This window comes from Trachurus japonicus, chromosome 15 (genome assembly GCF_045865225.1).
Source record: "Trachurus japonicus isolate A0001 chromosome 15, Traja_1.0".
NCBI classification, from domain to species: Eukaryota; Metazoa; Chordata; class Actinopteri; order Carangiformes; family Carangidae; genus Trachurus; species Trachurus japonicus.
This window is the reverse complement of record NC_140921.1, coordinates 14,881,211-14,894,463: the sequence shown is the minus strand read 5'-3', so window position 1 is coordinate 14,894,463 and position 13,253 is coordinate 14,881,211. Positions and strand designations below refer to the sequence as shown.

At 41.7% G+C, this 13,253-nt stretch overlaps 1 protein-coding gene across 2 annotated transcripts in view; it reads left to right on the top strand.

Annotated features, from left to right (window-relative positions):
* Window positions 1-13,253, top strand: part of LOC146973369 (SH3 and PX domain-containing protein 2A-like) — a 65,665-nt gene that overhangs the window by 47,483 nt on the left and 4,929 nt on the right. Inside the window, exons 8-9 of one of the 2 annotated variants that reach the window (XM_085799861.1) lie at window positions 7,665-7,778; window positions 9,921-10,004. In XM_085799861.1, the coding sequence (XP_085655987.1) occupies window positions 7,665-7,778; window positions 9,921-10,004 (198 nt within the window). The remainder of the gene's footprint in view (window positions 1-7,664; window positions 7,779-9,920; window positions 10,005-13,253) is intronic. The other variant, XM_085799862.1, reaches the window with a different exon arrangement.

The window sequence follows — 13,253 nt, the reverse complement described above, 5'->3', positions numbered from 1 at the left end:
TCAGGGAGAAAATGGAAAAAGCCATTTCCTGCCAAAGTTAGTGGTTCAGAGAGGTTGGTTCATTATAATGGCTTAATGGATCCTCCAGGATGCCTCCTCAGTTTACACTATATTGGAGAGATGTTAGCCAAAGCTAAGCTAGTAACCTCGTTGGCCAGTTCAAATGCTCTGTATTCAGTGGTTTTAAACATTGTCCTTTAATAGAGTAGTGTGTATATAAAAGGGGGAAAAAAAAAATTGCAGCCACTTCTAGAAATGTTGTGCATACTGTAGCCGGTTTGCCTACACCTCAAGGGCAGCGTTAGGCATGTTGTGCCCAGTCCAGTGTAGAAAATCTCTCTCTGTGGACCAGTCAGGGTTTAACTTGTCTCCATGCCAAGTCTAGATCAGCCTCTATGAATTGCAGTTTGCCAAATGAACATCAGGAATGCCTGCCGATTTGGAAGAAGCCAGAGCACATCCATCAGCCCCTCCACCTCACCCTAAGACCCCCTGGCACTACACATGTGCATCTCCACTGCTCCATCCAGCATATTAAAGCAAAGACAATGCTTAGACAGTGATGATATCTGTGTAAAACTGCTCTTCTGTCCTTACGAAAACAGTGATTAGAAGTCTTGACAAATGTGGGCTACAGAGAAGCCAGACGGTAACAGGGGTATCCAGCAGGTGATGTTCTGCTGCCTGGCTGAAGCCCAAACACACTGCAGAGGTTTAAATCCCGGCAGATCAAGCAGATGTGGCCCTCAGCATGGCATGATGGATGCATGCTTCACATGGAAAAAATGTACCAATACAATAAGGTCTCTGCTCTACATCTTACAGGCTGGAGGTAGGATGATCTCAGGGCTCAGCAGGAGCTCAGTGTTCAGAGACTTTGAGTCATCCAGGAGTTTATCCCAAGAGCACAGACTTACTGTAACTCCTCAGCAGGTTATTCCTATAGGATTTAAAGTTAACAAAATAATTATATATAAAACAGTTGTGTTTATGGTAAACAGTCCAGCCACTACCTGACTTTAGTTGATATATTTTTTGGAGTTTATTTCTGCTCATTTGAATTGTTTTAACCCACGTTTGCGACATGGCTCTAGGGATAGTTGATACTGGTCTGTTGTCTGGCTGAGCCACTTTGGTCCAGACTGAAATTTCTCAACAACTATTTGATGGATTGCCATGGTATTTGCTGCAAACATTCATGTGCCCTTCAGGACAAGTCAATATTCAGGATCCCTCCCCATGGCTGTAGACTTTTAGGTCTTGTTTGGGCTCATACACACAGACAAAAACAAAAACATCCTGCACAAATTCATTACAATGACAGCTGCCTTTTTTTTGCATACTTAAATAAAAGTACACATTGGAGTGTTGCCATAACACCCAGTCAGTTAATAAGAAAGTTGCAGTTCCTTCAGATAGCACTGGACTATACTGGCTCTTTCATTTTTCATCTCTTTCTGGAAGGTTTGTGTTGAGCTTCTAAGTGCTGCTAGTGCCCAAAGCTTCAGGTCCTCGATCTGGTATGTGCAGTTTCAGCAAGAACATGTTTCCTTGTGTAAAAGAGGAAAAAACCCTATAATTCTTGTCAATGAACCACCAAAGACATGATACAGAAAACTTGCCAAGTGTTAAATGTCTCAGAGCAGATGGAAGACACATTATCCACTCACAGTAATCCCCGTCCTCTGCATTCTTTCAGCTCACCATAGGAAGTCCTAATGACCATCTCAAGAAATTAACCTTATCCTGTATTTTTAGATATGGAAACTCAGATGAGAGCTGTGTTACTGTCGTTGCAACATACTGGAAGCTTTATTTTCTTTCATTTTGACATAGACATGATGATACAGGCCAAGGAGATGAAAAACAGGGGCGACAGCAGTATTTAAAAGCACAAATAGTTGGAATAATGGTGTACAGAAATTGGTCTGTGGAGCCAAAAAGGTGCCTCTCTCTCTCTCTCACTCAAGAATTGACCATTGAGTTAAACCAGCTTTTTAAACGGGGGGGCTTTCAGACACTCAAGGACTGCTGTGTCTCCAAATCAGTGGAGCCTAGAGAGCACACAAGCTGTGGGCTATAGCTTCGCTCAGGCCATGAGGGGATCCTTTCAGAGGCTGGGAGGAGAGAGAGAGGGGGGGTGAAGGTCGTTTCTTAGGTCAACATTAGCTCTTGAAAGTCGTTTTGTGCCGTTTTCACCTCCTCCCGCTCGTACCAGCGCCTCCCAGGTAATTGAAACCCAGTGTTTTATGAAAACTGGAAGTGTGTGTGCATTGGGCTGGATACCTTCCCCCCTTGTGCTTTGATTCTGGATCTACTGTTAATAAATACAGAAGCTGGAAATGAATGGGGTTTTCTCCTGCTCGACTCAACAGTGGTGTCAGATAACTGCAGGACTGCTGAGCCACTGCATTCCTCATCATTTCAGGTTGTGAAAAAAAGGGCCTCCTTGTGCTGCTAGATCTGTGCTTCTCATGTTTATGCTAGATACTGTATGTAGAAATCTTTTGTGAAGATCAGTGGGAAGCAAAAAAAAGAACAAAAAATGTAGAATTGCAGCACTGTTTCTGGTTTCTGTCTCATTGATCAATTTTAAGGGATGAGTAGGACATTAAGAAGCATTGCAATCACTGTGATATATATGCCATTACGTAGGTACCAAACTTGATTGATTACATACGCAGATTGCTGTTTTGTTTTATAGGTTATACAGACACCTTAGGAGAAACCCAGAATGGCATAAATCTAGTCTCTTGTTGCAGCTGAGAATCTGTTGTTGATTACAGTAAAAATGAAGCACGGGTCTTAAAGCTGATAGAGTTTCCAGATGGTAGATACCGTACCAGAGACAAATAGAGCTTTGAAATGCTGCTCGCTCTCATTATGTCTCTGTTCACTGTATCAGCAGTTGTAGGTTAAGCGAGGAGATGAGGACAGCTCTATAAAAGTCTGGAACGAGCATCTGTTTACATGTCTTATCTTCACTATTGCTTTTGCAGAAATATCTATCTCAGTCGCTTCTCCCCCCCCCCCCCCCCCCACACATCGCTGCAAAATTTTCGGCTTACGTAAGCAACATTGATTTTTCTTCATTATACAAGCTATTGGCTTTTGAAAGGCATTGCTCACAGTCAGTTAAAGGAATACTATGACGTTTTTGGCAGATTTTATTACAATTTGACAGAGCAGGCAAGCTGATTTCACCCCGTTTCCAGTCTTTGCTCTAGGCTAAGTTAACTGACTGCTGGCTGTAGCCTTATAGGTAACAGACAGATGAGTATTTATTATCGACTTCACATCTAGCCTTCCGGGCGGAAAGCAAATAAATGTATTTTCGCGAGATGTCAAACATTTTGCTTTAAATCTGGGACCCTATATTTCATGCTCCGTAAATTAGGCTGACATCATCACTTTCAAACATTTGATTTGATGCGAGTTCTGCGCCTCACATCACGCTACTGAGGCATAAACTTAGTTACAACTCGCTCTGCTCTGCTTGAAACATCCCGTTTTTCATGATGCCTTTGCGGCACAAATGCAGCCTCGCTGTCAAGACAAACCCGTCGGCCTCTTCCCTCTCAAGGCTGTGACATTTGAGGTCGATGTCTGTGGTTGTGATCCTACGGTGTGATGGTGTTATATGACATCTCCATCAGAGGCTTGTGGGTTTAGCTATTGTCTTATGCAACCACTGACCCCAAAACTGTGGGGTTTTACAAAACTAAACTTTTAAAAGCTTTTTGATTTACTCAGGATGTTGACTAAGTAGCTATAATCGTAATATTGAATAATGTGTAGCAAAGCGTATTGCCAGTAAGCATTGGCCGTGCTCTTTTTTTCCCCTTTGTGGTTAAAACTCGGCAGTAACTTTACAAGATTTTTTAACTTTTCCTTACGTGGATAACAAGGCAGGGAGGCATGTTGACACGGAGTAAAGATGCAGGTGTGGCTTTGCATTTTATGTCTGTGAAAACAAATGGCACAGATACACATGTGCTCCCACACACATATATTTCCAGACGTAAGGTATGCTCCCTTCACCTTCGTTCCTCCCACATCTGTACAGCAAATCCCTGCCATCCGGAAACGAGGAGGAGAGAACACGTTACTCCCATAATCTTATTTCCATTATCTGCCATTTCGCCTTTCAGCAGCTGAATCCACAACTTCATTCACTCAGCCCACAGCTTTACTGAAACTTTTCCACACTGGATAACTTCGTTTGTGGTGTTAAATTCAAACGTTCATGTCAGATGAGAAAGATTTTAATACGCCAGCAGCACAAGTACAAGGGTGAAGCCTTCTAGGTCATACAGTGGTAAAATGAAGATTAACTAATTTCAGAAAAAGCATGCAGGCTTACCAGTATGATTCATCGATTTGTTAGGCATTATGCAATTCTGCAAACTCGCCGTCTTGGCAGCAGGGGAGCCACAAAACAGCTGTTTCTTTTGTAGTGATCTCAGTTGAAGGTCTGTATCATCATGACGAATGTGCAAACAATTACGTTATCAAATGTGAAATTGAAATTTTTCAAAAATTAAGGATGACATTCCCCTCCCAGCCCTCATGGAGAAATAATCCACAGCACAATGTATAGTATGTGAAATTAGTCAGTGGGTTCATTTGAAATCTGAAGCCCAAAACGTGACCTGCTGGTTGTGTTAGTTTATGTCCACCATGTAGTTTCTGAAATGTTGAATTTTCTAGTCTCGTCTAGATACATATGGACTACCAGAGCTGGTTTTGTGCAAAATTGAATTACCCTGTGAATGAACGCCTGTGGTGAAGGACATGAAGCAGGTTTCACATTTAGGATAGTTTTTGTTTTTCTACATTTGACATAATTGCAACCTTTCTGATAGAAACCTGCAATGTTCAGGAAATCAGCACTTGTGTAATGAGTGTGGGTTTTTATAAGTACTTTTATTGGTTTTTCTGAGGTTCAGCGAATTCAGCCTAAGCACCTGCCATATGGGGAGGATGGTTGAAAAATACAGGCCAGGCTGCCGAAGCCATCAATAACAGCACATATTTACTCAGGCTCTTTTCAAGTGACTGTGCGTCTTTGCTGTGTATGTATATTTAGACTTACAGCCAAGCGCTCTTGACTAAATTACGTTCCTACACCTTATTCTTATATTTGCTTACATTTCTTTAAAATGTCAGTGTGCTGAGGTGAAAATGATGTTACCCCTCCACCCCCCACCCCTCAGCTGACATGTGTGAAAAGGGGAATTTCCAATGTAAGGATTTTTTTCTTTATTGAGTTGACACAGGTCTTTCTACTCGCGCCAAGCCGACCTCTCTCTATAATGGTCAATTAAATTTCATGTAGCAGTAACGTAGTTTGCTTTGCTCTTTGATGGTCATTAAACGTGACACATTAGGTTTAAATGTTTTCAGTGACATAATGAAGTATTGCAAAAATAATTAACTTGTTTGGAATGAGGTCAGTCACAGTAATTAATGTCAAATTAATACTAAAACAGAATACTATGTTTTGTATCCTTTGGTTCTGAATTGTTAGTTTTGTTGCGTGTTACTTGGTGTCTGATTTACCAACATGGGCTTTTGTTCAAGCCACAGCTTTGGTGCAAAGACTGAGCACATTACATGGCTTGTTTCATCCCTGAGCCTGAGCCAGCATGATGCTCAGAGCCAGATACTAACAGCGTCCTACTATCTGGACCCACCCTAACTCTATGCAAAATAGCCCCACTGTACAGCCGATGATTATTTTATGTGAGCAAGTTCATCAATTAAATAAATCATCCTTTGCATGAATCACAGAGATTACTCTTTGAAGTCTGCAAAAAGGCCTGGAAATGTTTTCTCTGTTCTTGCCTTCAGTGAGACAGTCATCCATTTGGTCTGTCAGCAACATACAGTATCTCTAGTTCCTCTATAAATCTGATACATTTGTGGATAGATGGGGCTATGGAACAATTTGATTCACTTATGTTAAGTCATCACAGTATGGGATTGCAAACATTACAAAATAATTAAGGTTTTATTACTATAATCGCTGCATGAAACATTATAAGGGGGGGTCCCAGCATCGATCAATAAATTCTGGGGAAATCATGTCTTTGAATACAACAGCAGGTTGTTGTTCAGTTGTTGTTCAGAGTTGGCAGAGGTTTGGAGCTCCACTCTGCTTTGTTTCGCTGGGAGATAAGATGCTGCGGGGGTGGAACTTTGTTTATTCTTATTTTTCAAATTCTCTGACTTGACTAAAAAGAATCTCTCCACATGAAGCAGATTCAAGAGAACAGACTGAAAAAAAGTCATCATTGTCTACCTCGAACACTCCTTTTGATGTAAAACAATTGCTTCCTGTCTAATTTTTTACTTTAAAACATAATAACAGCGCATTTCACTGAAATACAGATGAATCGCAATAGCCAAATATATAGGCATCTACAATCCTTTTTTCTGCCATTGCAATATTAGCATATTACGTATTTGTTGCAAACTTTCATTCATCATTTCATGAGGTAATTCAAGTTTTTCTGTTTGTGTCCATCCGTCGCTATCCCACTTCTTTTCATTAATTGTGTGCAAATAAACTACCTCATAGCATACCATTTCTGTAAGAAAATGTACACTGGAAGTTTGGACCAGGTGTGAAGAGTGATGGAACACTTCTTTCCTCTTTATGGGCTATTCAGACAGCTGTCGGCCATATTGTATTCCCGTTACCACAACAAATAGCCTACATGTGGCATACCACATATAGGACAGGGTTTTGTGCCAGCTTTGTCACTTAGGTCTCCTGCAGGGAGCTGACTCAATCTCACACATGCAGGGGGACTTTTCTGTTTAAAGTTCAAAATGGTATGATTAATGCACATATGTTCTTTACATTTGCCACGTGGCCTTACACAGCACACCTTATCTGGCACGAAAGGGCCCTGTCTTCCACTCATTTTTATTAGGATCAGATTTAAAAATCAAACATTACTTTCTCCGCGCTCCTCTCCAGCTGAGGCGTTTGTCATGAAGCAGTTGTCAAAGAAATGTCGTCATACCCAGAGGAACCCAATCAAATCAGCTGCAACCCAGAAAATGGATATTTTGGCTTGTAACACTACTTCAGCAAAGTCCTGCCCACTGAAATCATGGCCGATCCTGATGAAACACAGGTTGAACAAGATTGTGTCATGAATCGAGCGTCAGCCAGACCGTGTTCCCTCTGATGTTCTTGGCTCTGACTGTGGTTATAGATTCTGTTGGCAACACAATCAAGTTCCTCATGTTCATGTTCATTTGTAGCTCATCCCTGTGATTTGAGAATTTTTTTTATCAAATCAGGGCTCAGTGATTAAAACAAAGATACGAGTATTAAAACTGAGGATGTAAGCCAGACTAGAAGATCTGTGGTTAGATTAGAAGATGTCATCTGTGATCATTTTCATCAGCTTTGTAGTGGTTTAGGATGTGAACTCAGAACAGAGAAAAATATCAACAAATCCTCCAGACTTTGCATGACTTTTTAATTCTTTACTCACAAAGTCTAAGCTGTACTACTGTACTGTATCTTGCTTTGTGATAAGCTGTTAGTTGTGTCTGTTTTACATCCTGCGCACTGTGCACCTGATTACTTTGGTTTCTCCACATACTGTAGCTCTTGTTGACTTTCAGCCTCTGTGTTTCCACAGGTTGGTGGTTTGTCAGCACGGCAGAGGAGCAGGGTTGGGTCCCTGCTACCTATCTCAACTCCCACAGCGGCACAAGAGACGACTCGGAGGTGGGCGCCTCGAAAGCCGGGGAAGGTAGGTCGCTGCTAACCCCTCCCTCTGCCCACCCACACACACACTCGCACACAGCCACACACACACACTGTTAAATACCCATACACAGACACCAACTCTGCCCTCAATCTCTCAGCCTTTGATCTGTGACAAAATGAAGCAAACTCGCTCCTACGACTTCACCGCTGCCGGCCTACGTTAACGTCTGACGCCAGGGCTGGTGTGAACACCTCTCTCTGTCTGGCTGCCATCATAAGCATGCTTGAACAGAGTGGAGATTCAGGACTGGCTAAACAGCACTGAGGAAAGCCAGGAAGGACCAGACCGCAAGCACTGGAGTGATGTCCTGCACAGTAATGCACTGTACAGTAAAGATCCTAAGCAATATGAAGTGATATGACCTCCGTGGAGTGAGCTCATGAAAGAGGCATGTGTCTCCATGAGCTGGAAGGAAAAAAACACAAGAATAGTTCAAGAGTTGTGCTTTAATATGATGGTTATAGTTAATTAAAACAAGCTCTGATATGAGTTTTTCCATTTCATTCAAAGTATGCTCATCATTGTGAATGTTTGAAAGGTTACAGCGTAGTAGACGAGTGTAGAGGTTAAATTTCATGCGCTTAAACGAGTCAGAGAAAGATCCAGAAGCCTGATAGAAAACACACCTATGTAGAGTTTGCTTTGCTTGGTTATATTACTGGTGCGTGCAGCTGAAGACTGTGTCCACTCGATGCAATCACCTCGATAGTCCTGTCAGGCGCTGTTATCGAGCCCTCTAAGAGCAGCTCGAGCTGTCTCATTCTTCAGAATTAGAGGGGAAAACATTTTAATCTCAGGGCACTAGAGCTCAATTAGCGTCAAATACTCCGAGATTGATCGTTCAGACAGGTAGTGCAGCCACTGTAGCTTATTTGTGAAGATTTATGCAGCTCTGTGTTAGAGAAAACCCAACAAACTGGAGGCACGGAAATAATTAAGATGCGTATTTCACTTCCAAACAAACATCAAGATTTTCCAGCACTCTGGCCAACACATCTTTTGCTGTACAATTGGTGTACTCTATAACAATGGAGTGCAGGATCCCCTTGGTGTTGTATATCTTATGACTCAAAGATGGAGGGGGAGAGAAAATACAGAGGCTACAGAGTGTTTCGCAATATGTGTAACATGTAAAAATGCCCTTTTCTCCCAATTTGATTTACCTACAGAACACTAATTTGTCAGCAGATATATGCACACCACATGCAGAGACAAACACACTCGTACATGCAAATGTCCACACCCAATGCCCCTCTCCAGGCAGGCAAAGATAGCTGGAGTTCGCTGCCAGGGGGTTTTGGGAGGACAATCTGTCAGTGTAATTAGTGTTTATGTGACTAGTCAGTCATGGGAATGGCATGAAACTCATAAAGCATCTCGTTATCAGTCCTGTGGTCTCCAGCAATCTGTGCCACAACATTGAAACACATATTTCTTGAAAACTGATAAAGGAATTAATGACGGTTGTCTTTCAAAAAGCTGAAATAAAAAAGAAAAAGAGACATGCTGAATGCTCCGACAGCTTCTGATGTGACTCCACCCACTGATGGAAGTGTACAAAGATCCTCTTCCTCCTCCTCTTCCTTCTTTTGGTCGTATTTTGTACAAAAATAAACTTCTTACTCACAGGATATTTTAAATGAGAAGATTAATATCACTATCTTCCAATATCGGTCAACTAACTGTAACGTTGCAGCTGATGTGAGCTGCCGGTTACAGACCCTCTGACGTGCACAGCTCCCACCAGATGCACCTTCAGCTGCTCTATTAATTGGATGGCATTCCTGCAGCAGCAATGTGTGTCCCAGATGCTCTAACATGACAGGATGGGAAAGCCACACTAACAACATCCTAATTACAAGCCACAGAGAAGACGTCTTGGTTTAACACTTCCTCTGTAACCTTCATCCATCCACCCATCCACTTTAACCGTCCACCGTGTTTTGCTTTGTGGTCTTGTTTTTATGTCCTCCATGTAGCTAATAATGGGCCTCCATTTTTGGGTTGGACCCGTGTCATTTGTCACATGTGCTGTGTGTTTGTGTAACATTTGTGCTTGCTCTTCATGTCTCAAATGTTTGTTTATTTGTTTGTCCTTGTCTGGTCACCATGTGTGTCTGTCAGTTACTAAGCGACATAAGGCTCATCTGAAGAGGCTGGACCGGAGATGGACGTTGGGGGGTGTCATCAGCAGGCAGCAGAGCCGAGGTGAACTGAGACAGATGCTGCACCACCTCCCCTCCCTCTTCCTCCATCCCTTTGTTATTACTCTCCTCACCCCCCGTCTTATTTATTGCCTCTTATCACACGGTCATGTGGCTGGACTCATCCCTTAGCCACACGCACATATTTGCTCAGTCTTGCATCCCGTGTTGTCTTCCAGCAAACACATTCAACATGAGCCACAATTCACCATGACTAACAACTAACTGACGTTAATATGAAATGAGCTTGGAACGCAAAGGTGAAATCAGCAACTTTATATACAGCAATTATTGACACTAAGCTCAAATTATGTTACAAAATTGCTCCTTGTGAGCATTTTCATTATAATTAAACACTACGCGCCAAAAGCAATCTTCTCAGAATCATACTACCCACTCATCTGAAAGTAGTTGCATAATAGGCTCTGGAATGTCTTATGCTGCATTTTAGAGCCATATTTTGCTTTTTATGAGCAAATGAAGCGTGCATGTAGCTTTCTAAAGAGTGGGTGTTCCAGTAAAGTGTGGCAGAATCATACATCTGTCCTGCTGTGGTTCAGATAGCAACCAATATTGACAGATAAACAAAGAGCCTTATTAATCTCTCACTTGGTTAGCAAGAAAATCTCATTCTCTCACACACACTTACACATATTCTTCTGACCAAGGCCAAAGGTTTTTTTTCTTCATAGGACATGCATTTGGATTGCTGACAGAGGAGTGAGGATAGGCTATTGAGTTCAGCCCAAACTTTGCACTTGGCAGTGGATGCTGCTCTCTGGAGTGGAGAGAGAGTTGTTTCCACCCAAGGACTGAAATCCTGCTTTGTGTTAAAAAAAAGAGAGAGAGAGAGAGAAAAAAAAGAGACAGATATTTTGCTGACTCCACAAGAATAATTTATAACACTGATGCAGGCGATGCATGTTGTGGTTAACATAACATCTGATTCAGAGTTTCCCTTCATTGCACTGCTGGATATTGTTTGAAAGAGGTTGGTGAGAGGAAAACGTTCTACCAGCCCCAACACAAAGAGGCCGGAAGAACCAGGCATAAGGAAAATAAAGTGTACAGAAATATCCTTTAGCCATGGAGCCTGCTTTAGTTTTTGCAAATAAAGGGAATAGCTCTCCCACACCCGTTTAGCTCCTACACAACCTTGGAAATGGGTGGAGAAAAGGAAAATGGAATAATGTGTCACCAGGATGTTGATTCCCGTGTACCAGCCTAGAGGACAGCGCTTCTTTATGTGCCGCTCTTCTTTTTGAGGACGCCTCTTTGCTTGTGCCGTGTAAGTTTAGACAGGAATTGCCATAATGACAGGAAATGAGGTCTTTGCTCTGCCCCTTGGCCTCATGGGAATGCATAAATCAGCATGGAGCCTCTGCTCTGCATTATGTGCTGAGTTAGGAGATGCTTGCTGTCATGAAGCCAAGGACACTGCTAGGACACTAGCACGCCCCATTCGCTGTAGTTCGCCTTGGTCAATAATAATTGTAAATGCAAGTAATTAAAGGATGTTAGAGTGGTTGGTATTATAGTGTGCACTTTTATTGTGCAGCTGATAAGAGAGATGACAGAGGGAGATGGGAAACATCACAAGCTGTGAGTCTTGCAGTTCATGCTTGATGCCTTTAGGCGAGGACAAATGTTAAGGCCGCTGTGCCAAGGTGTTGAGAGTTGGCAGATAAAGTCATATTATGTGTGATTTGTAATGATCTTAACCCTCAGGAAGATTTAACATGTTTGACATTTGCATAAACCAAAGATGTGTGTTGCCAGAGAGAGAGAGAGAGAGACATATTTGTAAATTAACAGCTTCATCTGAAACTGACTTTGTTTTCATTCCCCTCGCTCTTCCTGTGTAAGTTGTATGGTTTGTGTTGTTTACATGTCTCCATCTAGGATGTAACTCTGAGCTTAGCTTATTTTCTGACCTTTTAAGTGCAAATTGCACTGCATATAAATACTGCAAGCTGCTGGTTGCAATACATGTTTGTTTTGGTAAGAGAACAAGCAACAATTGGCGCCCTTGCAGGATGAACAGAGTCATCTACCTCTAAACTCCACTTGTTACTGACCACTTGTCTGGTGTGCAGTCTAGTATGTTTAGGCTCCTTCTTGACTGGCAAAAACCAAAACATCTGTTCAAGATGATGGAAACTATTTTATATGCAGTCCTTAAGCTAGTCTACAGGTTTGTCCCAAGCTTTAAATATTTTCAGGTCTGTCTAAACAACACCCACATGCTGATACACATGCTGAAAGCATTAATCAGGTGTTGTAATTGACCTGTCCATACTGGCTGCAAAGAAAATCCCTCCTCAAAGTGTTGTACTGAGGTTAAAGCAGTACAAAGTAATCAAATCAAGAGGATGTCTTCCAAAATTCCTGTTTTCTGGCTTGTGTGTTTTGAGTGACAGTGTTTTCTTGTTGACCTGTGATGGAGGGACAGAGGGGAAAGACAAAAAAACAAAAAGAGGGAATTCCGTATTTAAAATACTTTAATGTAGATGTGTGTTTGATTTGTCTACGTCAGTCTGCTGGAACCTTGCAGAGGCTTTGGATGAAGTGAGTTTTGACTTCCACCACTATGAAATTGCTGAAGAGAGGATATTATTGTGTCAAGTATGGGCAGGAAGTGCAAATAATTACTAACAGTGCTTACAATTCAATTTCCAAATGAAACTTGAAACTTGAGCTTGAAAAAATCTGAACATATCCTTGGCCACCAGGGTGCCCCAGTACTCCTTATTTGTGTTGGATATCATACTCATAGTACAATGCTGTCACAATGCTTTGTCCATGATAATGATGCTAACACTGCGGCAGTGATTTTCCACTACTAAAAGTAGAACATTTATTAGTGTAACTTCAAAAACATGTACTTTGATGACACATTTTCTTCTAAATACAGGAACTGATTTATGTCTTGTTGTTATCCCCTGCATTATAAAGTTCTCTCTGTTTCATAAAAACATAAGAGACAAATCTCATGCGCCAAAGGACATTTGAACACATGCACCCACAGAACACATCCACATGCACATCTGGTAGCTGATTAAACTGCCAGAAAGCAGAACAGTTCCAGTCTGTATTAAAGAAAAGATACACCTCCACTCTTTTAACCTTACTGCTGCAGTGAGATCCCACAAATATAAGTCATATAGGCCACACGTCTATAGAAAAAGATTTATAGAATATACACTTCTTTCTCCTTTTCTTTTCTTTCCAATGATTATCTTGTTTTCAAGAG